At 40.5% G+C, this 25651-nt stretch overlaps 1 protein-coding gene across 1 annotated transcript; it reads left to right on the top strand.

Annotated features, from left to right (window-relative positions):
- Positions 1-7590: 7590 nt before the first annotated feature.
- On the top strand, positions 7591-10912 carry LOC138851283 (putative per-hexamer repeat protein 5). The gene is made up of 2 exons (XM_070080252.1): positions 7591-8020; positions 8129-10912. Exon 2 carries the CDS (start codon positions 8719-8721, stop codon positions 9619-9621), a length of 903 nt encoding a protein of 300 aa, XP_069936353.1. The 5' UTR covers positions 7591-8020; positions 8129-8718; the 3' UTR covers positions 9622-10912.
- Positions 10913-25651: the final 14739 nt, after the last annotated feature.

The following is a 25651-nucleotide window of genomic DNA, read 5'->3' as shown; positions in this document are numbered from 1 at the left end:
CCCCAAGCCTGATAGATGTTTTCTTCTCCCCAGAAAGAAACAATTTATTCTATGCATATTTCTCCGTCTTAAAGGGACAAAAACAGACACACTGCGGCGACCTTTATTTATTTTGAGATATTTCATAGAAAAAAATAAATATTTTGGCAACACTCTGGTCTAACTGTGACGTTAAAAAAAATCTTCCACAAAATCGTAAAATAACTGTTTATTTTACACTGGTTTATCATAATATAGTTTTTCCCGTTTTTTTGTTTTTTTGTTTTTTTGTTTTTTTTTGCTGTTTTTTTCATGTTTTAAAATATTTTTTTTAGTGTAAATTAGTGTATACGATATGTATACACTGAGAGTTGTATGTCTCCCGGTGTATATACACGCTGAGAGTTGTATGTCTCCCAGTGTATATACACGCTGAGAGTTGTATGTCTCCCAGTGTATATACACGCTGAGAGTTGTATGTCTCCCGGTATACATACACGCTGAGAGTTGTATGTCTCCTGGTATATATACACACTGAGAGTTGTATGTCTCCCGGTATATATACACACTGAGAGTTGTATGTCTCCCGGTGTATATACACACAGAGTTGTATGTCTCCCGGTGTATATACACACAGAGTTGTATGTCTCCTGGTGTATATACACACTGAGAGTTGTATGTCTTTCGGTATATATCCACACTGAGAGTTGTATGTCTCCCGGTGTATATACACACTGAGAGTTTGCTTTAATCCTCTTGTCTGGTGCTGAGAAAGGTGACGCTCAGCCATAATCAATGACCCTCGTGCAGTCGACAGCCTTTAAACTCCATTAACTAACCAACGACAATACCAAGACACTGTTAATAAGTCACATGGTTTGTCTTTATTTGTTATTCTAAGTTTGACAAGCTGAAGATTAAGACACACGTGCAACAGTTGGGTATCTTTATTGTTCAGACGTTTCGCCTGCACAGTAGACTTCTTCAGTCAAATACAAAGGCAGCAGTAGCAGTGAAATAAAGATAACGTAATCAGTCCATCAACCAGTGTTAGAGGTGGTCAGTCCCTCAGCCTAGAGAAGAATTCATGGTCATGGAGCTGAACTTATTTACCTTCATATATACTGATTTTTATATGATGAATGGTTTGGAAAACCGACCGGTTTAAGAACTGAGACACTGACGCAACAGATGGGAATCTTTATTGAAGAAACGTTTCGCCACACAGTGGCTTCATCAGTCCAATACAAAACAGGAAGTTATAAGGAGAGGAGGAGTTTGAGGTAATCAGTCCCTCAGCCTGGAGTCGATGTGTTCACTCCATCAATCTTGTAGGATGTTCAGCATAGAGCCGTAGACGTGACTTATATACTGTAGTGAGGTGAGGTGAAGCAGGCGGAGGTGGGGTCATAGTGGTACCATCCACTATTCGAAGTAGGTCCGGTGGCCTGGTGGCTGAAGCTCCCGCTTCACACACGGACGGCCCAGGTTCGATTCCCGGCAGGTGGAAACATTTTGACACGTTTCCTTACACCTGTTGTCCTGTTCACCTAGCAGCAAATAGGTACCTGGGTGTTAGTCGACTGGTGTGGGTCGCATCCTGGGGGACAAGATTAAGGACCACAATGGAAATAAGTTAGACAGTCCTCGATGATGCACTGACTTTCTTGGGTTATCCTGGGTGGCTAACCCTCCGGGGGTTAAAAATCCGAACGAAATCTTATCTCATCTTATCTGTCTTCGTCCAAAGGTTGGACAAGTGTTGAAGAATTCTTTGTATCAAGATCCCATGATGCTGCAGTGTCTGACAGATGTGATGAATGGTTTTGAAAACCGATTTTTAATGGCTGATTTCTACTGTATCTTACAGCTGCTTTAAATAATAAGATATTACAGGGACCCCAGTGGAAATAAGTCACTTCGTCTGATATTTTCTTTAGGTTATCCTGGGTAATTTACACACGGGTTATTATGCATGATAGCTGTAATTACCTAAATTTGTATAACTGTATTTGTGTGCCCAACCCGGGAGATGCTCCTTCTCCTGACGAATAAAACACCATTATCACCACCCACAACACCGTCATCACCCACAACACCATTACCAGCCACAGCACCATCATCACCCACAGCACCATCACCACTCACAGCACCATTACCACCCACAGCACCATCACCACCCACAGTACCATCACCACCCACAGCACCATCACCACCCACACCACTGTCACCACCCACAACACCGTCATCACCCACAACATTACCACCCACAGCACCATCACCACCCACAGCACCATCACCACCCACACTACTGTCACCACCCACACTACCATCACCACCTATATCAATGTCACCACCCATATCACTGTCAACACCCACACCACCATCACCACCCACACCACCGTCACCACCCACAGCACCATCACTCACACCACCACCCACAGCACCATCACCACTCACAGCACCATCACCACTCACAGCACCATCACCATCCACACCATCACCACCCACAGTACCACCCACACCATCACCACACAGCTTGGTAGCTAGCGTCCTCATCTCACACACTAAGGGCCTAGAATCTATCCCCGGCACGGGTGAAACGTTGGGTATGTTTCCTTAACCTGCTGCCCCTGTTCACCTAGCAGTAAGTAGGTACTTGGACATTAGTCGACTACTGTGGGTCGCATCCTGGAGTCACACAAATAACTTGGGCTACTCGAAATACTCCGAGTAACTAATGTCCTCATTTATTTGAAAGCACAACCGCCCCCCCCCCCTCATTAATTATATCTATTTGCATAGCAGGTGCGCCAGTGCACAGATAAACAAAAGTTAAGTAAGTGCTAATAATACGGTATTAACAGCCATGACACAGTGTCCCCTAACCAAGTACATATACTGCATTTTCTGTGATGCTGCTGCTGCTGCTGAGGTAAACTCGTCTATTTACGCAGTCTGCTGGTATTATGGTTGTTGTTTTTCTGCTTCCTTGAAAATTCAGTCAGCATGCAGAGTTGTGGCCCTGGAATGAGCAAGAGGTCCACTGCTAGCTCTAGTAAATCAATGGGTTGGTCTTGCATCGCTTTCCACTGTCTGGTTGGGTGATGTATACGACCGAGCCAGGATCAGAGGGAGAGTACTCTTTTGGCCCTGTGGTTGACACTTAACTCTTTGTTGGTTACTCTGTTAGCCCTGGGGTCGTCTGTTTTAGTAAATGCATGAGCCTTTCCCAGATGGACTCGCAGACGCTAGTAAAGCTCACACTTTTAATCGCCATTCATGCTTATTAAGTTCTTTTTATTATCCATCTTCGAACTCTAGTTACCTCAATCTACGCTCTATTGTTATAATTTCATTGACATTCCATCTTGGGAAGAACCGATGCTTAGAACAGGTCCCTCCTGCATTCCCGTTTCAAAATCTCTCATCTCTTCAGTGAGTACTTTCAGTTAGGCTCACATGCTGCTGCTGCTGCGTACACCGATGGCTCTAAATCCTCTGATGGTGTAGGATACGCGATAGTTTTCCGGATAGTGTGATTCCGAGATGCTTGCTATATATGGCTAGTTTTTCACGGCAGAATTATACGCACTTCTGGCAGCTCTCAACTATATCGCTTCTCTTTTCACTTCTTTCTTTGTTATAGTCTCTGACTCTGAAAGTATGTAATATACTTTTCAAAGCTAGTACTCATCGCATCACATCGTCCATCGCATTCAACAATGACTATATCACCTCTTCAGCGACCAGTTAAGTAGTCATTCTAGTGTTCAGGGCAATAAATTTGTAGACACCTCCGCACGTTCTTCCGTTCAGGGTCTGTCAGTCTCTCTCAGGGATCTGCCTTTTTCAAACCATTTCTCAAGTGTCTCTGATCACTCGGAATAAATGGCCACCTCACTAATCCAAGTTAGACAATAGCAAGTTGATGTTGATCAAACCAGATTTGTGTTCCTCGTCTACTTCTTGTTATCTCTGTCCCGTTTGGGGACATTTGGTAAATAGAATAATTATTTATTTACTACATTGCAACAGTTATCTATATATATAATACTTTTATCCTCTGGATAAAAATATTGTTATTTATTATACTGTTGGATAAAATAAGAGAAGTGAATATACTGGCGACCGTTATTGATTACTTTCAGTGCATTACGATGTTTTAACTAAGCAGTGAACAAGGATGTTTGCAGTGTACAAAAAAGGGTTGCAGAGAACAATGGAGGGTTGGAGAGAACAAGGGAGGGTTGCACAGAACAATGGAGGGTTGGAGAGAACAAGGGAGGGTTGCACAGAACAATGGAGGGTTGGAGAGAACAAGGGAGGGTTGCACAGAACAATGGAGGGTTGGAGAGAACAAGGGAGGGTTGCACAGAACAATGGAGGGTTGGAGAGAACAAGGGAGGGTTGCACAGAACAATGGAGGGTTGGAGAGAACAAGGGAGGGTTGCACAGAACAATGGAGGGTTGGAGAGAACAAGGGAGGGTTGCAGAGAACAATGGAGGGTTGCAGAGCACAATGGAGGGTTGCAGAGCACAATGGAGGGTTGCAGAGCACAATGGAGGGTTGCATAGCACAATGGAGGGTTGCAGAGCACAATGGAGGGTTGCAGAGCACAATGGAGGGTTGCAGAGCACAATGGAGGGTTGCAGAGCACAATGGAGGGTTGCAGAGCACAATGGAGGGTTGCAGAGCACAATGGAGGGTTGCAGAGCACAAGGGAGGGTTGCAGAGCACAAGGGAGGGTTGCAGAGCACAAGGGAGGGTTGCAGAGCACAATGGAGGGTTACAGTGGACAAAGGAGCGTTGCCAAAAGAAAATTTGTCTCTTGCCTGTAAATTCTCAGAACAACACATTGAAACTGGAATATCAACTATTTTTCAGTATTTTTTTTTTTGTCTTCTATTGTCGGATGAATCGGTAAATTGTTTCCCTGACTCAGATATATGTCCCAATATCTTGATTGTGATTGAACCCCAGTGATGTTTCTTGTCACTGGTAGACTCCACCTTCCTTACTTCACCTTGTGGTTGATTCTACTCTCTCTCTCTCTCTCTCTCTCTCTCTCTCTCTCTCTCTCTCTCTCTCTCTCTCTCTCTCTCTCTCTCTCTCTCTCTCTCTCTCTCTCTCTCTCTCTCTCTCTCAGACCACCTCTGACATTCTTGCTACACACTCTCCTATGCTGCAGTTTTGCGTTATTTTCCACGAAAGTTTGACAGTTCATTACATTAACCACTTCATGGGGAAGCCCTAAACCTGTAGGTGCCATACAGTGCCTGGGGAATGGGAGGTAATTAGATTTGTCCCGTGTAAGGGAAAGGGCAACTCCAATTCCGTGGAAGTACAGCTTTTCACTAGCACCGAGCCACCCTCCATGATGAAAAGCTACCATTTAGACATGGAAAACAAAAATGCGTCATATATCGAAGCAAATACAACTGTGAGGAACATTTTCAGTAAGGTCAGTATAAAGTCACTTGGAACAGACAACAAACATGGAAGGTTATTTTCAAGTCATTACTTGAGAGAACTATTCCCTCGAAGCGAGACTGTGTTGATCAGTGTTGCTCTGGTATAAGTATTGTCTTCCAGTCATTATTTTCAGTCACGGTTTCAGGCGTCCTTCACTCAGGCATTTATTATAAACACATATATCTAATATTTTCAGTGCTTTACACTTTGATGCCACACAAAACTGTATTTAAAATGTTGCTTTGCTCAATATAATGTTAATATTAATGTATTGCTTCTCTATTGAAAACTAAACTGCGAGAGTTCCGTTCGTGATTCAATTAATTTTTAACTCAAGCAATCAAAGTATTAAGCATGTCACTATGTGTTAAATTAGGCATTTACTTACAGAAAACTTGGTCTGTATTGTTCCTGAGTGTTAAGTCCCAATTCCTGTGTGTTTACTGTACGTGTAGACACTGTGAATTAGCTATTGTTTGCTGTATTAACGCAGCATCGACCACATAAAGGCCCATGTTGACACTAATTCTGTCAAGTTCATTGTTATGTGTTAACCAGTGTCCTGGAGGTCTGGTTTCTATGTCTCGCTACATTATGTCCACTTAGCTGTGTCTTCAAGTGTGATGTGCCTCACTTATTTTCCTCTTTTATTAACAGATGAAATCTTAAAAAACCTCTTTATTTTTTTTGTCCTTGTTTTATACATGTGTTGTGGTCAGTCTGTACGCCATAGTGTATTTTAATAATAATTCATGTGCCATATTTGCCTTAAATTTTGTTCATTTTTTTTTTTGCTAGCATTGTGAACTTCGTGTTCCATTCATTTCATTCGCTTTTTTTTTTTTCATTTTACTCGCCCGCATGTTATACATTACAGTCCCAATGTTTGTACACATTAAGTTGTTCATCTTCAACATGTGATGTGTCTTTTCCTTTGGATAATTTTTGTAACCGACTATATGTAACTCCAGACATAACTCAAACATCCAAATGGCATTCAGTTATATCCACTTGTAAAACAGTCATTATTATCTTCATATATTTACCGTTTTCATTTTTAGATATTTAATATGAAAAAATAATTGCAGATGTAGAATTCAAAAAGTAATCCGGCCTTAATTAAAACACTATTAAAAATTTATCATGCCCAAAACTACACTTTTCTACTCTGTGCAATGAATATAAATTATAAAGAGGTATGAAAATAGTGTATATTGGATGTTGGTGTTTGTGTGAGTGTGCTAATGTAAGGACCCTCCTGAACATTCCTCTGGTCTCTGCTGTAGTATTCTTAAGATCACTCTGGAGACAATGGAGGCTGCATCTTTCACAGGGAAAGATGTGAATACCTTAGCAATCATGAAGTCTTGAGATGTAAAACATTGGACATCACAGGAATGTGGTTTTTGAAGCTCTGGAGGCCTAGTCTGGCTTCTAGATTAGGCTTCATGTAAGAGTTTACATTAGCAGTTATCCATTAATTTAATGCCATTTGCTATGGTTACTGTACTATCGTCAAGGTAGCTACTCAAAATTCCAGAGCCTTTAATTAATATATACAGGACCTTTAGCAAAGCAATCATTCACTTATAGCCTTATTTCTAATAAGCTGTTTATATAAGAAAACTTTTCCAGAATTTAATTATATTCTGAGTTCAGTAGCAAACCTTTCTTGAAACTGAAATGTAGATTTAGATTATGGTTGCCATCATTGCTGAGTTATTAGCAAAGGTACCCCTGGAGTCAGCTGCGATTATTTCCCTAACATACTGACTTATTATGAGTAATGTAATTGTATTCAAGGAGAAGCACTTCAAAAATAAGGGTCGTGCAGTGTCTTAGGAATAATAGGTAAACATGAGTACTACCTACAGCATGCCATATAACTAGCATCAGCTCAGCATAGTTATACGTATGTTGCTACATCAGAAATGTGCGGAATTTCATGCTGTCCCAATACTTTTCCTCATGCATGAAGAGGCATTGATTATGGCCAGAGAGACAGTCTCTCTTTATACGTGTTGCCAAAATTCATGGGATTATATATATATATATATATATATATATATATATATATATATATATATATATATATATATATATATATATATATATATATATAATACTATCTTTCAAGGTGAAATAATTTTTGATAATAGAACTTCAGTTATCTTTTTTTTTAAGAATTCAATTTGTCGACAAAATATGTCCATATTAAAAAAGAAAATCTCCATTAAACATATATATTTTTTATTTAAATTACTTAAAAAAACGTGTTATTAACCCTGATTAAAACTTCAGGTAACTGCTTTTATTAAGGAAGATATTTAGCGTTTTATACCAGAAAATGTGGATTTGCTAGTAATAAATGAAAAGGCATATGTGAATGTGTGTTGTGATGAGTTGTGTTGATGACTGATGACTGATCCTGCGAGCCTGACTGAACAACCACAGCTGTGGACACTAACCTGACGTGTGACTCTCAGTTAAGTACACAGTGTGTGACTAACCCGTAGCGAAGTGCACAACGTGTGACTAAGACTGAGCCGGAGTTAGGTACACAACGTGTGACTAAGACTGAGCCGGAGTTAGGTACACAACGTGTGACTAAGACTGAGCCGGAGTTAGGTACACAACGTGTGACTAAGACTGAGCCGGAGTTAGGTACACAAGGTGTGACTAAGACTGTGCCGCAGTTAGGTACACAACGTGTGACAAAGACTGAGCCGCAGTTAGGTACACAACGTGTGACTAAGACTGAGCCGCAGTTAGGTACACAACGTGTGACTAAGACGGAGCCGCTGTTAGGTACACAACGTGTGACTAAGACTGTGCCGCAGTTAGGTACATAACGTGTGACTAAGACTGAGCCGCAGTTAGGTACACAACGTGTGACTAAGACTGAGCCGCAGTTAGGTACACAACGTGTGACAAAGACTGAGCCGCAGTTAGGTACACAACGTGTGACTAAGACTGAGCCGCAGTTAGGTACACAACGTGTGACAAAGACTGAGCCGCAGTTAGGTACACAACGTGTGACTAAGACGGAGCCGCTGTTAGGTACACAACGTGTGATTAAGACTATGCCGCAGTTAGGTACATAACGTGTGACAAAGACTGAGCCGCAGTTAGGTACAGAACGTGTGACAAAGACTGAGCCGCAGTTAGGTACACAACGTGTGACTAAGACTGAGCCGCAGTTAGGTACACAACGTGTGACTAAGACGGAGCCGCTGTTAGGTACACAACGTGTGACTAAGACTATGCCGCAGTTAGGTACACAACGTGTGACTAAGACTATGCCGCAGTTAGGTACACAACGTGTGACAAAGACTGAGCCGCAGTTAGGTACACAACGTGTGACTAAGACTGAGGCGCAGTTAGGTACACAACGTGTGACTAAGACTGAGCCGCAGTTAGGTACACAACGTGTGACTAAGACTGAGCCGCAGTTAGGTACACAACGTGTGACAAAGACTGAGCCGCAGTTAGGTACACAACGTGTGACAAAGACTGAGTCGCAGTTAGGTACACAACGTGTGACAAAGACTGAGCCGAAGTTAGGTACACAACGTGTGACAAAGACTGAGCCGAAGTTAGGTACACAACGTGTGACTAAGACTGAGCCGCAGTTAGGTACACAACGTGTGACTAAGACTGAGCCGGAGTTAGGTACACAACGTGTGACTAAGACGGAGCCGCTGTTAGGTACACAACGTGTGACAAAGACTGAGCCGCAGTTAGGTACACAACGTGTGACTAAGACTGAGCCGCAGTTAGGTACACAACGTGTGACTAAGACTGAGCCGCAGTTAGGTACACAACGTGTGACTAAGACTGAGCCGCAGTTAGGTACACAACGTGTGACTAAGACTGAGCCGCAGTTAGGTACACAACGTGTGACTAAGACGGAGCCGCTGTTAGGTACACAACGTGTGACTAAGACTGAGCCGCAGTTAGGTACACAACGTGTGACAAAGACTAAGCCGCAGTTAGGTACACAACGTGTGACTAAGACTGAGCCGGAGTTAGGTACACAACGTGTGACTAAGACTGAGCCGCAGTTAGGTACACAACGTGTGACTAAGACTGAGCCGCAGTTAGGTACACAACGCAAAACACAAATAAAATTTCGAGGCTTGAGGTGCCAGTCTACTAATCCTTAAAAAAAAAAAAAACAATCATTCCGTATTTATTCAAAATATTGTGTGAAATTTTGTGATGTAAGTCTAAGAATATTTATGAAAGACTATTATGTAAAAAGTATAATTGATGAGACGCCAATATAATAATAAATATGCGCCAATATTTCACTTCCTTTATTTTCGCCCTTAACTTTTCCTCACTTAGGTCAACATTTACGATAAACCGTGACGTTTTACTTTAGGTGTAACGTAAGATATATATATTTTGTGTGTGTGTGTGTGTGTACAATCTGGGAAAATGGAGACTGTGAGAAGAATTTTTGTAAATCTTACCATAGGAGAATCGTGGTAATTTGACAGGACATTACGACATGATGTGCTTTTGTCTGATTGTATTGTCATTATCATGTGAAAATATGAATCCATTCCCGATGTTATTGGACTTTTTTTGGGGTGGGAGGAGGAACCATTGTATACTCAGATGGTGTTGTAGCAAATGAAGACCAAGAGGATCACCTGTAAGGTTCGATATTGGCCAGTAATCCATATTCAAACAACTTGTAGGATGATGAACCTTTTGTAAAAATTATTTATCGTGGGTTGTAGTTTCTGTAATTTATAAAGTTAGTAGTTTCAAGTCATCTCTTATGTATGAGTGTAAATAAGGTGGCCAGTAAAAAAAAAAAAAAGAGAATTCTTTGTTTAATATGATCGTCATTTCTTTTTAAATAGATCTAATAAATTAAAGTTCCTATATTGCCTGTAGGAAGCATTTATGTGATTGTATATCAATGTGCAGGAGAGGTGTAGACAGTCAACACCAGACACATCAAAGAGATTCTTTGTGAGAATTTGCTGAATAGAACACAGCTCACGAGAGGTGAAGACAGACAACAAGAGACATATCAGGGAATCTGTATACATCCTCCTCGACAGATGAACACAACATATAGGAGGTGAAGACAGACAACACGAGACATATCAGATACACAGACATCTCTGTGTATCCCCCTCAACAGATGAACACAACTCAAGGGAGGTGAAGACAGACAACACCAGACACGTGAGGAGATCATGGGAGACCATTTGTCAGTATTCACTGGACAGGTAGACAATATTGGTATCATGAACGGCATTTTGGACGGGAGAGAGTAAGCACAGTGCTGAAACACTTTCTCAATAGGTCGCAAGTAGTGAAAATATTTCAAGCACCTGGACAAAAATAGTCGGAAAACATCAAGGTGTTTCCTCTAGACCACAAACAGTTCATGGATGATCTAGCATTGTACATAATAAAAATATTAGACAAATATTTATGGTTTCATTGGCATATATATACTTTTTTATGTGGTCCCTCTGGTGGAAAAAAAAAAATCGGCGGAATATTAGGACGGGTCCACCCTTGTAATACTGAATGATCCAGTGACTTAGCGTTTTTGGTGAATATAATAATAATAATAACAACAATAATAATAATATTAATAATAATAATAATATTAATAATAATAATAATAAATCTCTGGTAGTTGTTAATGTGTAATGGTCGTGTAAAAATTTGGTCGAAAGAGCTGGGTGACCTCACGAATCAAAAAGCTGAGTTACCTTAGGAATCAAAGTTCTGAGTCACCTCAAAGATCAAATTTTCTTTATTAATGCCAGTAAATTACGCTTCTCTCAGACTGTTCAACAAAATCAATTAACATACGGAGAGTGGTAACTGCTCACCGAAATTCATTACACGATGTTGGTTTAAATGTCGTCCTGGCTGTTATAAAAGAAAAAATAGTGAGTAGAAGACAAATTTTAATCGGGGAACATTTCGATCTGTGAAGAGAAAGGCTCTACACCGAGCGAAAATAAAAAGCTTCTCTACAGGTCGTTTTGCTGCGTTAGGCTGGATAAATTACCAGATAGTACAGTAGGGGAGAAAATGGTTAATAGTCAGAGACAACCAGCCCACACTGAGCTAATAAAGCATTAAATTGCTGGGAACTTCTTATAACCCTGAATGTGTACTCTGGAGTGCAGGCGAGAGATAATTTATACGAGGAAGGTACTTAATGGTCTTGTCCCAAACCAACACACTACCATAACATCGTGGAGTACACGATACGGGAGGAAATGTAAAATAAACCCAATAAAAGACAGAGGTGCTTTCAGTACAATAAGAGAACACTGTATCAACATCCGTCGGCACAGACTGTTCATCATTCTACCTGAAGTTACCAGAAACATTGCCGAAACAAGTGTAGAGATCTTTAAGAAGAAATTCGACAAGTACCTTTAACAAGTGTGCCAGATCAATCAGATTGTAGTGGATATGTGGGCCAGCAGGCTGCCAACAAAAACATCCTGCTTAACTACACAAACACCAGACAATTCTGGCCCAAGGCCAGGCTGCGGGAGTAGAGAAAACTCTCACACTTATATCAAAGAGATAGCAGATTTTGTACAAGAATCTCCAAAACCTTTATGAATGACGGAAATGAAGCAGGAGAGAAATATGAATAAACTATATTTTCTTTGTCTATAAGAAAACATTTGACATAGTACCACCAGGAAGGCTGCTATACGAACTACAGGAGCAGGAAGGGAAGGTACTCAAGGTAATAGAGGAATGCTTAGTGAAGGTTATGGTAAGAAAGAAGATCTGAGAGTATGAACCATACCAAGAATATAACCAGAGGTACATATATGTATCAGCAATACAATTTTAGTGGTATAAGCAAAGCTATCTAACCTAATAACTGTTTTGAGACACCGGAAAACAGATTATTTACATCATACACCAAGTACATGAGAAGCATTTTGGAGTATGCAGAGCCAGTGTAGAACTTATACTTGATAAATCACATAAACAAACTACAGAAAATCTAGAGTATTGCTTCAAGATTTAAAATGGAATTAAATGAGACAGAATACAGGGAGAGACTTAAGAAACTCAAAACAAAAAGAAGAGGGCAAGATTGCAAAACACATAGATTACAAAATACTCAAGGGACTAGAGTGGGACGGGACAGGCAACTTGAGATGCAATTAATACGGAGCCAGACGATGAGGCTGCAAAAGACGCAGATGGACCACAGGGATATCAAGTATTTTTTTTTCAGTCTCAGCTCGCTGAGTCGAACTCACTAGACAATAAGGTGGTGGAGGTAAACACAGTGCAGTTACAAGAGTAAATATAACCAGGCTCTGGAAGTCAGGGGTCGGTAAGAGTTAAGGTGAGTATAACCAGTTACAGGATCATGGTGACCTCTGTGACTACGAGCGATGGAGATCATCAATAAAATGAAGTTTATGTGTTTTTAAATCTTAACCAATAATCATACATGGGAGATTAGCAACAGAAATAAATCCAAATAGAATACAATAGTTCCAATTATATTTTAAGAGGATCACAGCAATAAAAATGCTTTTCTACGCCTACTTTTAATGACTTAATATAACATTTTATGGCATTAAATGTTTAGCTTACATATGGTTACATATGAATACCAAACAATAAACTAAATTGTTCATATCAAAAATAATTCTTATCAAACAGAACACCGATGTAATTGTGCAAGAAAGGTATAAAATACCGAAAATATGAAATTAAGACACATGTGCAACATCTGGTTATCTTTATTGTAGACGTTTCGCCATCGAGTGGCTTTATCAATACAGAATCTAGTACATAATTAGAAGACAGTAGAACTATATACAAAAGATGAGGTAATCAGTCCCTCAGTCCCTATCCACTGACGCCAATATAATTGCCAGTCTCCTTGCTTTTGCTCCAGATTCTCCACCACCACGATGCTGTGAACACTAACTCCAAGATATATTATACATATGTAGAAAGTTTGAAGCCCATCGAATTAGGCGTTCTCGAGTAATTGACGAAAATTTACTGATATTATTCCGAATATTAAGTCTCTCCTCGTCAAGCTTAAAAACATCATAAATCTTTGCATTTCCTTTCAGTATTATTTTATCATTTACAATATATTTAAGATTCTCTACAATCCTGTAAGAAAAAATATTTGATTTTGATTCTTAATAAATTAAATTTGTCGTAATTGACGAAAAAGTGGCAAATTGGCACCCGCATAGCCAAAAAATGATGGAAAAATACTTCCATTTAAGATATACGATTATTTGGGGTTTAAAGACGATCTGTACATGCATTCTTTAGTTATGATATCCGAAACAATTTACTAAATAAAACTAGAAAACTGAAATTTACACAGGTTAAACTGAGTGACAAGCAGTGTTGTAAATAAAGTCCAAGAACGGTAAAAGTTTGAAGTCTGTCAGAAAAGGCATTCTCCAGTAATTGACTTGATACGAATGATTCCAAGTTTCTTTTTTATTTCAGTAGAATTTCAAATTTGCCGCTGCTGATACACTCCTGCCTCACCTCAGAGTTGCTAGTAATGCAACATTACATAGCTCCTGACGACGCACCAGACTGAGAAAGATCTACAGCTAAAGATTTCCATCCTCATGTGGCTCAAGATTGCCTGTTTGCGACTGTATATATATATATATATATATATATATATATATATATATATATATATATATATGAGTCACTTCCACAATCCTACACCTCTTCCTTCCCCAACATCCTCCTGGATGTCATGATGACATTCGAGAGAATCATCCAACCAGGAATAATAGTGATGATACAGCAGAGTCATATACACTCCGAAAGTCGTTCGGTCGACAGCACAAGTATTGAGCTGAGACCGTACTCGCTAGGTAAATATTCCAGAAAAAGAAAACTGAAAGAAATTGGAACAACTGTTAATTAAGAAAAAAAAATTTCTGAGTAATCAAAAAACACGTTTGAATAGAAGGAAAAATAAGTTCTCGGTTAGTTTTAAAAATCATTGGAAACCCTGGAAATTATTACCGTCTCCAAGCAGCAGATTGAACTTTAAGATGCTACATAATTTGAAGAAAGTCAACTCAGATATACGTTAACTCAGCCCAGATTTGTCACACAGTTATTAATCAAACAAACAAAACTTCTAGGATCCTTCCAGGCCACTCTTAGTGGGATCCGTGAGAGGAATACATTATCCATGATCAGCAGTGTGGCAAGGACACCCACATCCAGCGATGTGTCAACTTTCCATGGCCGGCTGGTGACGCTCCTTTGGAAGGTCAGCGAGGAAATACACTGAAGAGGTTGACACTCCAGGATAGAGAACCTGTTTTTTTCATCTCATTTCCTTCATTTATCTGCTTTAATAAGGATACAGTCATTATATTTTGACAAAGTTTCATTATGATTGGCCAACAAACAAACGAAGAAAAAATATTTGCTGAAAAAATGAATTTAGCAGCCTCACAGCACGTAGTCAAAAGTTTTTTTGGACACGCCATACTGATAAAAAAAAACAATGCTAATCCTATTTTATCACGATGAAAAAATCTGTAATATACCTCATCTTCATCTCCATAAAAAATAAACGGAAATTTCTTAACATTTAGCATAACCTCTTCCCTTACCACCAACACAAAAAAGAATGGGGATACATCGAAAATTTCGTCACCAGTTTGTAAAACATTCATGGTTGAATGTATGTTGTAAAGATCCTTTCAGTCCGTTCATTATTAATGAAGCATCAGCAATAAATAGGTCAGTAACTACCGAGATAATCGACAAAAATGCGAGCAAGTATATATTACTTCAGATCAAATATTCTTTTGAGAGACAATCGCGTTATATTTGAGTCTTGGTATACGAGAGGAATATTTCCCTACAGTTATCCCTGTGATACACACAGTTATCCCTGTGATACACACTGTTAACCCTGTGATACACATAGTTAACCCTGTGATACACACTGTTAACCCTGTGATACACATAGTTAACCCTGTGATACACACAGTTAACCCTGTGATACACACTGTTAACCCTGTGATACACACTGTTAACCCTGTGATACACATAGTTAACCCTGTGATACACACAGTTAACCCTGTGATACACACTGTTAACCCTGTGATACACACAGTTAACCCTGTGATACACACTGTTAACCCTGTGATACACATAGTTAACCCTGTGATACACACTGTTAACCCTGTGATACACACAGTTAACCCTGTGATACACACAGTTAACCCTGTGATACACACAGTTAACCCTGTGATACACACAGTTAACCCTGTGATACACACAGTTAACCCTGTGATACACACAGTTAACCTTGTAATACACACAGTTATTCCTGTGATACACACAGTTAACCCTGTGATACACACAGTTAACCCTGTGGTACACACAGTTAACCCTGTGATACACACAGTTAACCCTGTGATACACACAGTTAACCCTGTGATACACACAGTTAACCCTGTGATACACACAGTTAACCTTGTAATACACACAGTTATCCCTGTGATACACAGTTAACCCTGTGATACAAACAGTTAACCCTGTGATACACACAGTTAACCCTGTGATACACAGTTAACCCTGTGATACACACAGTTAACCCTGTGATACACACAGTTAACCCTGTGATACACAGTTAACCCTGTGATACACACAGTTAACCCTGTGATACACACAGTTAACCCTGTGATACACACAGTTAACCCTGTGATACACACAGTTAACCCTGTGATACACACAGTTAACCCTGTGATACACACAGTTAACTCTGTAATACACACAGTTATCACTGTGATACACAGTTAACCCTGTGATACAAACAGTTAACCCTGTGATACACACAGTTAACCCTGTGATACACACAGTTAACCCTGTGATACATACAGTTAACCCTGTGATACACAGTTAACCCTGTGATACACACAGTTAACCCTGTGATACACACAGTTAACCCTGTGATACACACAGTTATCCCTGTGATACACACAGTTAACCCTGTGATAGACACAGTTAACCCTGTGATAGACACAGTTAACCCTGTGACAGACACAGTTAACCCTGTGATAGACACAGTTAACCCTGTGATAGACACAGTTAACCCTGTGATAGACACAGTTAACCCTGTGATACACACAGTTAACCCTGTTATATATATATATATATATATATATATATATATATATATATATATATATATATATATATATATATATATATATATATATATATATATATATATATATATATATATATATATATATATATATATACATATATAAAATGTCGTGCCGAAATTCTTTACAAACATTATCTCTACGTCCACAGAAGGACTCGAACCTGCAAGCTCTGTATCAGGTTACACAATACTTTACCACGGAGCCAGACTCCATATAAAAGTACATAAGCATTTAAGAACTACACTTAAATCACTGTGCAAGATAATAATATATAAATTTAACCTGCATGTGGAACCCACATAAAAGCCTAGACCCATAAAAACTTCCTGGCAACATCTCAATGCAAGCCAAAGAAAACGTAGAAAAGGTAAATGACCCACCGCTGTGTTCACTCACACTCCCTCACACACTCAGTACTCGGCCAGTCGTCTGATTGACTACACGTGTACGTAAGAAGTGCGTAATTCTCGACGTGTGCATAAATCAGCTAAGTAGGCGAATTTCGTTGGCCAAATGTTAGGGTAATTAATTAAGCTGTACCAAAAACTACATGTGAGAGACTTGTTGCTAGGAAAGACTACGCCAGGACTGGCAGTCATCAAGATACCCTTTATCAAGGACACTGTGGTAAGAAAGTATATTCAACTATGGGTACACAAATTATTTTAGTCCCTTTTATATTGCCTCATTTATTTTAGCTTTAAAGAGCTACCTTAGCTCATTTTTTTTACATTTGTTAAAATAATTCAGGTGTGGAAAATTTTATAGGGTGCTTACCTGTATGTACCTCAACATTATATACATACAAGTAATCTCATTGGGAGACAACCATATTGTTTACCGTAGTCACCCCGTGTAGACATGTGAGAAAACTTAACCACCTCTGGTCACTACAGGTGGCCCCTCGACCCTCACAATCTTGTCCACATCTATCCGAGACCAGTATAAATTGGGTAGCACCCTCAAGCACGGCTCTATTAATTAATTGTGGACTGTATAGATTATATTAGTTTAACTGAATGAAGGGGGGGGGGTAGGATACACATGGATACATCCATCAAGGAAAAACATTTGTACATAATCCCACCACTTACCAGATATCCCCTGGTGGTCACTTGATGTGGCTGGATCACCCTTAACCTATCCAATTAAAACATACCTAACTGGCCAGTATCAGTCTGTTATAACTAGAAGGGTTACTTAACTGGGGGTGATTGATGCTCCTTATTTCCTCCATTCACCATCTTATTTCGACGTCCCTCCACACCGACACGGTTCTTATTCCAGCAGGACGAGGTATCCGTTGGTTTGTCCCGGTTTAGAAGTCGTGATACCATAAAACTTCACTATCCTCGATACGATAATCACGCGTTCACTCGGAGCAGGGCGATCTATTTCACATCCCGCATTCTCTTAACTTAATGTTATTATCACTGATTACATTACCATTCACAAGACGATTTAACGTCTCATAATCATTATACACATTAGAGGTCACTCCATTAAGATCTGAGGCCGATGAGTAAGGATTAACTCACGGGTATTTCCCCTGGACACACACCATGGCGTCGCACCAGTCAGCACCGGTCCTATCATTATTCACTAATTTTACCATTTTATTACGGTGGTCCCGCAAATCACGTTCCCTCACTCTTCACTAGGGACAGTCACGACACTTCCTATTATGAATTGAGGCCTATATTAATCCTTAGGCCGCCGTGAACGCCCGTTTCCTCATCCCCGGTTTTCACAGCCTCCTCACCCATTCAAAACACTGCCGCCACCACGTGCCCCAGCTCGACCCCTAACCCCCCCGCACATCTGCGCAGGCGCAGCGGGAACCCAGTTGGTTCCATTCAAAATACAAATACATTTTGACCCAAATCAACACATTAAACACTTATTAGGCACTATAGCTTCGGAAATTAAATAATTTCCACACTGCGGCCGGGCGGAAGTCGTTGTTAGACGACTTAAATTGCGTCTTCCTCCAGGAGACGATTCCAGCCCTCTCTAGATTGCGCTGCTGTTTTCCTAGTGGGTCTTACTACAATTTCTTCTTGCATTACCCGGTCAGTGTCTTCAATATCACTCGTGTCACTTTCCCTTAGATTTCCATCTGCACTGGATTGAACACCATTTAATTCTAAGGGAATTAATTTATTAATGGTACACAAACTTTCCTGACCACGACACAACACTTTGACGTTTCTGACAACACCTTGTGCATCTGGGTATAATGTAACTACCTTGCCCAGAGGCCACAATGTTCGATGTTGTTCAGTATCAATTAACACAATGTCACCTGGTTGAATGTTCTGTCGGTTTACTGCCTCTGGCGCACCATAAAAGTGTTCACGTAGTGTAAGAAGATATTCTTTACGCCACACATCAGACCAATGAGTAATTACCTTATTTAACATCTTGAACTTATCACTCAACACGGTCACGTTATTGTAATCCTCATCACTTCCCTCGGGATTATCTCTATAGACAGGTGCAGCTTCTAACCTTTGCCCACATATTAGGTGAGAGGGAGTCAGTATCTCCGCGTCAGGAGTGTCGCTCATGTATGACAGAGGGCGATTGTTTACCCGATTCTCTGCCTCCACCAACACTGCACGGAATTCCTCCAAATTAATTCTCTTCCTGTGTAGCACCTTACGAAGACATCTTTTCACTGTACCTATCATTCTTTCGTACAGTCCTCCCTGCCAAGGGGCTCTGGGAGTAATAAATTTCCAGACACCCTCGCTGGGTCAACAAAGACTGTACATCATCACTCTTATTTAATTCCATCAAGTGTTGAGCACCCGCTACAAAATTGGTGGCATTATCTGAGATCATCAATCTTGGACAGGATCGCCTAGCTGCAAATTTCCGGAACAGCTGTATGAACTGTTCTGCAGACAAGTCCTGAGCCACTTCTAGATGAACAGCCCAAGTAGCTGTACAAGTAAATAGACATACATACACCTTCAAGGGAACACCATCTGAAGTACCTGTTAAAATGATTGGCCCACTATAGTCCACTCCGGTCACATCAAATGGTTTTACCAACTGCACGCGTTCCTTGGGCAATGGTGGAGGACCTGGGTACATGTAGGTTCTGGCATCCACCCGGCGACATATTACACACGACTTGATAACCCTTTTTACACTTTGCCGTCCTTGTGGAATCCAGAAGGTTTCCCGAATACAGTTTAAGGTATCCTGTACCCCACCATGCATCACGTTATTATGGGCATTAAAGACAATCAAGGTTGTCAGGTGATGAGTTTTGGGCAGCAAGATAGGATGCTTAGCATATTTCCCCAATTCAGCATTTTGTAACCTGCCTCTGCACCTAATTACATCATCCTCTAAATACAGCCCCAGCTTTTCTATTATTGAGCCTTTCACAATTTTTCCGTCCATCATTAATTTAATCTCATCCCTGTAGGTTTCTTCTTGTACCCTCTGTAGCCAGTATTTCAGGGGATGGGGAAAATTATATGAGATATTCATCTTACTTATGAATTTAAACACTAACCTTGTCACACTAATCAGCTTAGGTAAGGAAGAATACCTATTCATATCAACGGCTAAGGAGGGACTACTGACTGGAGCGGTGCTCACCGTAATTTCGACAGGAGCAATATGTGCCTTTTGCACCGGCCAGTTAATTTTGTCCACCAGCCAACTTGGCCCTTTAAACCACGATAAAGCACTCACAAGTTTTTCATAAGTCAAGCCTCGAGACAAGAAGTCAGCTGGATTCTTGTCACCAGGAATGTGATTAAAGGTTAACATATGCTGACCCAAACTGTTATATTTCTCCTGCATTTGATTGATTTCAGCGACTCTGTTTTGTACATACACAATCTTACTGTTACCATTACGAATCCATTGTAAGGATACCTCGTTATCAGACCAAATTACGGTGTCGCTAATATTTATCTCTCGCAATTTGTTTCTTATATAATTGGCTAATTTGACACCTACATAAATGGCCGTTAATTCCAACTGAGGTAAGGTACGTGATTTGATTGGAGCCACCCTAGCCTTAGACATAACAAGAGAAATGGCACTATTACATTGAAGGTAAGCGACTGCTCCATATGCTAATTTCGAAGCATCGCAAAAAATGTGGAGTACATTTTCTCCATCTTGGCTGGCCACATTACGTGGGAACTCCAACATTGGTAATTTTACATATTCACCTATTAGTTCTTCCCACCTTTCAACAAATTCCTCAGGTAGGGTTTCATCCCAAGCACACTTAAGCTTCCATGCTTCTTGTATCAACAATTTTCCTCTTATGGTAAGTGGGGACACTAAGCCTAGTGGATCGAAGCATTTGGAAACTTCCTCAAGTAAGACTCTCTTGGTTAATTTATTGGGCATGCTGTAGTTATTAGACTTTAACGATAACAAGTCTCCCTCTGTGTCCCAAGTCAGTCCCAGCACATTACTATATTTGGACACTTCAACTCCAGGGTTGTCTTTATTTATTTGAACCCTTAAACTGGACGAATTACTGTTCCATTCCCTCAGGGGCATATTTGCACCTTGCATAATTTCATTAGCCCCTGCGTATATGCTCATTAGTTCCTCTTCAGTAGACGTCACCCCCAGGAAATTGTCCACATAAAATTATTTACCCATTACTCCACTCAGTGGACCACCCGTACGCTTAAGGTGTGCATTTATCGTTGCCTGGAATAGGAACGGACTGGAGGTAGCACCAAACAATACACTCCTGAAGCGAAAAGTCTTCAGGGGACTAAGTGGGTCACTAGGATTCTCGGGCCATATGAACCTAGTGCAATCCCGGTCAGACCCACTCTCAGGAAAGCTTTACTTATGTCCCCCGTAAAGGCATAATTCTTAACCCTGAAGTTTAATAATATGTCTCCCAGTTTTTCCGTCAACGACGGACCTGTCATCAAACAGTCATTCAAACTTGGTACATTTTTATTACTCCTGGCACTACAATTAAACACAATCCTCAGAGGAGTGGTCTTAGAATCCTTCTTCACTCTGTGGTGTGGCAAATAGTGACCATAAATCTGGGCTTGCTCGGGAGGTACCTCCTCTATGAATTTATTATTTAACTGCTCATTAATTATATCATCGTAAGCAGTCAACAGTTCTGGTGTCTTGCTCAGTTCGTGGAGCTGAGCCTTTAATTGTCCATACGCCATCCGGTAATTAGTTGGTAGGTCTGGATGGTTCAGCTTCCACGGAAGTCTCACCCGGTATTGTCCAGATTCAAATTTAACATCCTTCTGGTATTGTTCTTGAGTAAAGGAATCATCTGGACTTTCTTCATTTACATTGATCCCTATGCTGTCCAATTCCCATAATTTATACACAGGTTCAACTTTATCCTCTATTGAAGTATATTTATACTGGGGTGATACTTTATGAGTAAGACACACCGTAACTGTATTTATGGCTTCCTCCAGTCATTCATTATCAGTACGAGGAAGCCTGCCATACATCACGTGACCTCCTGCGGTCCTTAGAAGGGTGACTCCGCATTTCTTTGTCATACCCTTTACAAAGGTGGCATAATGGTCACTACCTATCAAAATATCTATTGGCCCCACAGAATCATTATTTATACCAGAAGGTGCCAAATTTACCTTACTTGAAAGCCTTTCAGTAGCGTTACCAAGCCCTATTGTAGATATTTTCTCTGGGAGCCTATCCACAATTACGGCATTAATACGTTTTCTCTCATTGCCCAGCCTGACAGTTACATAAACAGTGTCGTATGACTGGGCCTTCTTATTCGAGAGAAAGCCAGATAGCTTGAGTATAGCAGGATCTCCCATTTGTACCTTCATCCCATTAAGGTAATTACGTTTTATGAAGGTACGTTGTGATCCCTGATCCAGTAATGCTGTTACAGTTTTGGATTTACGCCGTTTATCATTAATCACCACATCCAACACAGGCAAAGCTACCTCAGCTAGGCCATCATTACCAACGTTAGCTGCAATCTTTACGTTGGCTACTGTTGTGTCCGGGTTATTATCACTATCAGTACTATTGTTACCATCATTACGATTAGATCCGCCCTTACACATAGCTATGTGGTGTCTTCCCTTGTTACACTGATAACAATAGTGCAAGTTAGCACGGCAATCCCTTACATTATGATTTCCTAGACACCTGATACATCTAGCAAGCTCTTCCAATCTTTCCACTTTAACATCCCATGAATTATAGGCATTACAGTTCTTAGAGAAATGAGTACCGTTGCAGAAGATTCAATCTCTCCTTTCTTTGCCTGACCTCTTATCAACTGGGCTACCCTTATTGTGGTACTTCCTCCTCTTGCTTTGATGTGGAGAACCACTATTACTGGCCCCTGTCACTTGATACATGCCTACGTAACCCCGTTTAGTAGGTGACTTAGGATTATTGATATTAGGATAAAGTTTCCCTTTGTGGAACTTGACAGGTGCACTGGGGTCTGTAGACGTGGTATTCCTAGAGGTAATGGGTTGGCTGGTCTGCAGTTGGACAATTAGCTCCTGCAGTCCCACTCTTATTTCTTCCAACCCGAAGTAACCCTTGTGATATCTGTTAGATTACCACTCTACTGTCTTGTGGTTCAATTTATTCTGAATCAAGGTACTCAACAACCACTCTGCTCCCTCCAGATCATATTTATTACTCAAGGTCTTAAGAGTGCTTTCTAGTTTGATCCTAAATTGCTGTAAGCTGTTGCGGTTGTGATCTGGAGTCTTCAAACTAGCCAAATTAGCTACTAGATCCAGCCTACTTTGCTCCAAGTTACCGTAAGTGACCTCCAACAAGTCAACTGCCTCACTATAGGAGTCATCTACATTTGGGAATGCTTGTATGAGAACATGCGCATCTCCCCTTACTTGTCCCTTTAAATAGCATAATTTGGTAACACTTGCAAGATCGCTCCTATCATGTACGACTGCTTTAAAGATAGACCAAAACTCCTCCCAGTTTTCTCCCAGATTAAACACAGGCATGCATAATTCTGGGAGTTTTGGTAGACACCTCTGACTTTCCTTTCTAGGTTGACCAACAACATTGTTTACACCCTTTACCTTCTCCAAAGCCTTAGTTTTGCAGGACACAATGTTGTCCTCCACTTCATAATATTGATCCAGCAGCCGCTCCCTTTCAGCATCATCTGCACAATTCTCTAGCAGATCTCTTTCACAGTCTTTAAACCACAATCTATATGACTCATGTCTATTTTCTAAGGCATCTAGGTGTAGCTTTAATTCATCAGGGTTTACCGTTTCTTGTCTCATTAACTCCATACACTTGTATGATTTAGTAACATGACCCTTCCAAGCTTGTAGTGATGCTTTCTTTGTTTTGGCATCCATGGACTTGCCAGCCACACTAACTTCCTCAGACCCAGCCATGGTTAGGGAATTAATAATCACCAATTATACAACTTAAGTAGACACCTTGTGAGAGTAATTCTTGCACTTTACTCTTGCATAAATCCTAGCCACCCATGTGCTAGTAATTAATTGGGCTAATTATCCTCCACCACACGACCGATTAAATTTGTGTACCCTATACCCACTTCCTTCAATCAGTCACTTTATTAAGTTATTAATTCAATTAATTTTTTACTGATTGCATCCGGTTCAGGAAGGACCAGCAGGCAGATGTGGAAAATTTTATAGGGTGCTTACCTGTATGTACCTCAACATTATATACATACAAGTAATCTCATTGGGAGACAACCATATTGTTTACCGTAGCCACCCCGTGTAGACATGTGAGAAAACTTAACCACCTCTGGTCACTACAGGTGGCCCCTCGACCCTCACAATCTTGTCCACATCTATCCGAGACCAGTATAAATTGGGTAGCACCCTCAAGCACAGCGCTATTAATTAATTGTGGACTGTATAGATTATATTAGTTTAACTGAATGAAGGGGGGAGGGTAGGATACACATGGATACATCCATCAAGGAAAAACATTTGTACATAATCCCACCACTTACTAGATATCCCCTGGTGGTCACTTGATGTGGCTGGATCACCCTTAACCTATCCAATTAAAGCATACCTAACTGGCCAGTATCAGTCTGTTATAACTAGAAGGGTTACTTAACTGGGGGTGATTGATGCTCCTTATTTCCTCCATTCACCATCTCATTTCGACGTCCCGCCACACCGACACGGTTCTTATTCCAGCAGGACGAGGTATCCGTTGGTTTGTCCCGGTTTAGAAGTCGTGATACCATAAAACTTCACTATCCTCGATATGATAATCACGCGTTCACTCGGAGCAGGGCGATCTATTTCACATCCCGCATTCTCTTAACTTAATGTTATTATCACTGATTACATTACCATTCACAAGACGATTTAACGTCTCATAATCATTATACACATTAGAGGTCACTCCATTAAGATCTGAGGCCGATGAGTAAGGATTAACTCATGGGTATTTCCCCTGGACACACACCATGGCGTCGCACCAGTCAGCACTGGTCCTATCATTATTCACTAATTTTACCATTTTATTACGGTGGTCCCGCAAATCACGTTCCCTCACTCTTCACTAGGGACAGTCACGACACTTCCTATTATGAATTGAGGCCTATATTAATCCTTAGGCCGCCGTGAACGCCCGTTTCCTCATCCCCGGTTTTCACAGCCTCCTCACCCATTCAAAACACTGCCGCCACCACGTGCCCCAGCTCGACCCCTAACCCCCCCGCACATCTGCGCAGGCGCAGCGGGAACCCAGTTGGTTCCATTCAAAATACAAATACATTTTGACCCAAATCAACACATTAAACACTTATTAGGCACTATAGCTTCGGAAATTAAATAATTTCCACATCAGGTGCTATTTTATAGCTTTAGAATATTTACTTTGTCTTATACTTAATTCTAACTATAGAATCACTATAAATCTTATGATAACAAGCATTGATCCTGATACCAACCTCTTATCTAATGACTTAAAT

This window comes from Cherax quadricarinatus, chromosome 6 (assembly GCF_038502225.1).
Source record: "Cherax quadricarinatus isolate ZL_2023a chromosome 6, ASM3850222v1, whole genome shotgun sequence".
Taxonomy (NCBI): domain Eukaryota; kingdom Metazoa; phylum Arthropoda; class Malacostraca; order Decapoda; family Parastacidae; genus Cherax; species Cherax quadricarinatus.
This window is presented reverse-complemented; position numbering and strand designations above follow the sequence as displayed.

Excerpts from the sequence above, each read along its gene's own strand:
- LOC138851283 (XM_070080252.1), top strand. The coding sequence starts at position 8,719 with ATGCCGCAGTTAGGTACACAACGTGTGACTAAGACTATGCCGCAGTTA.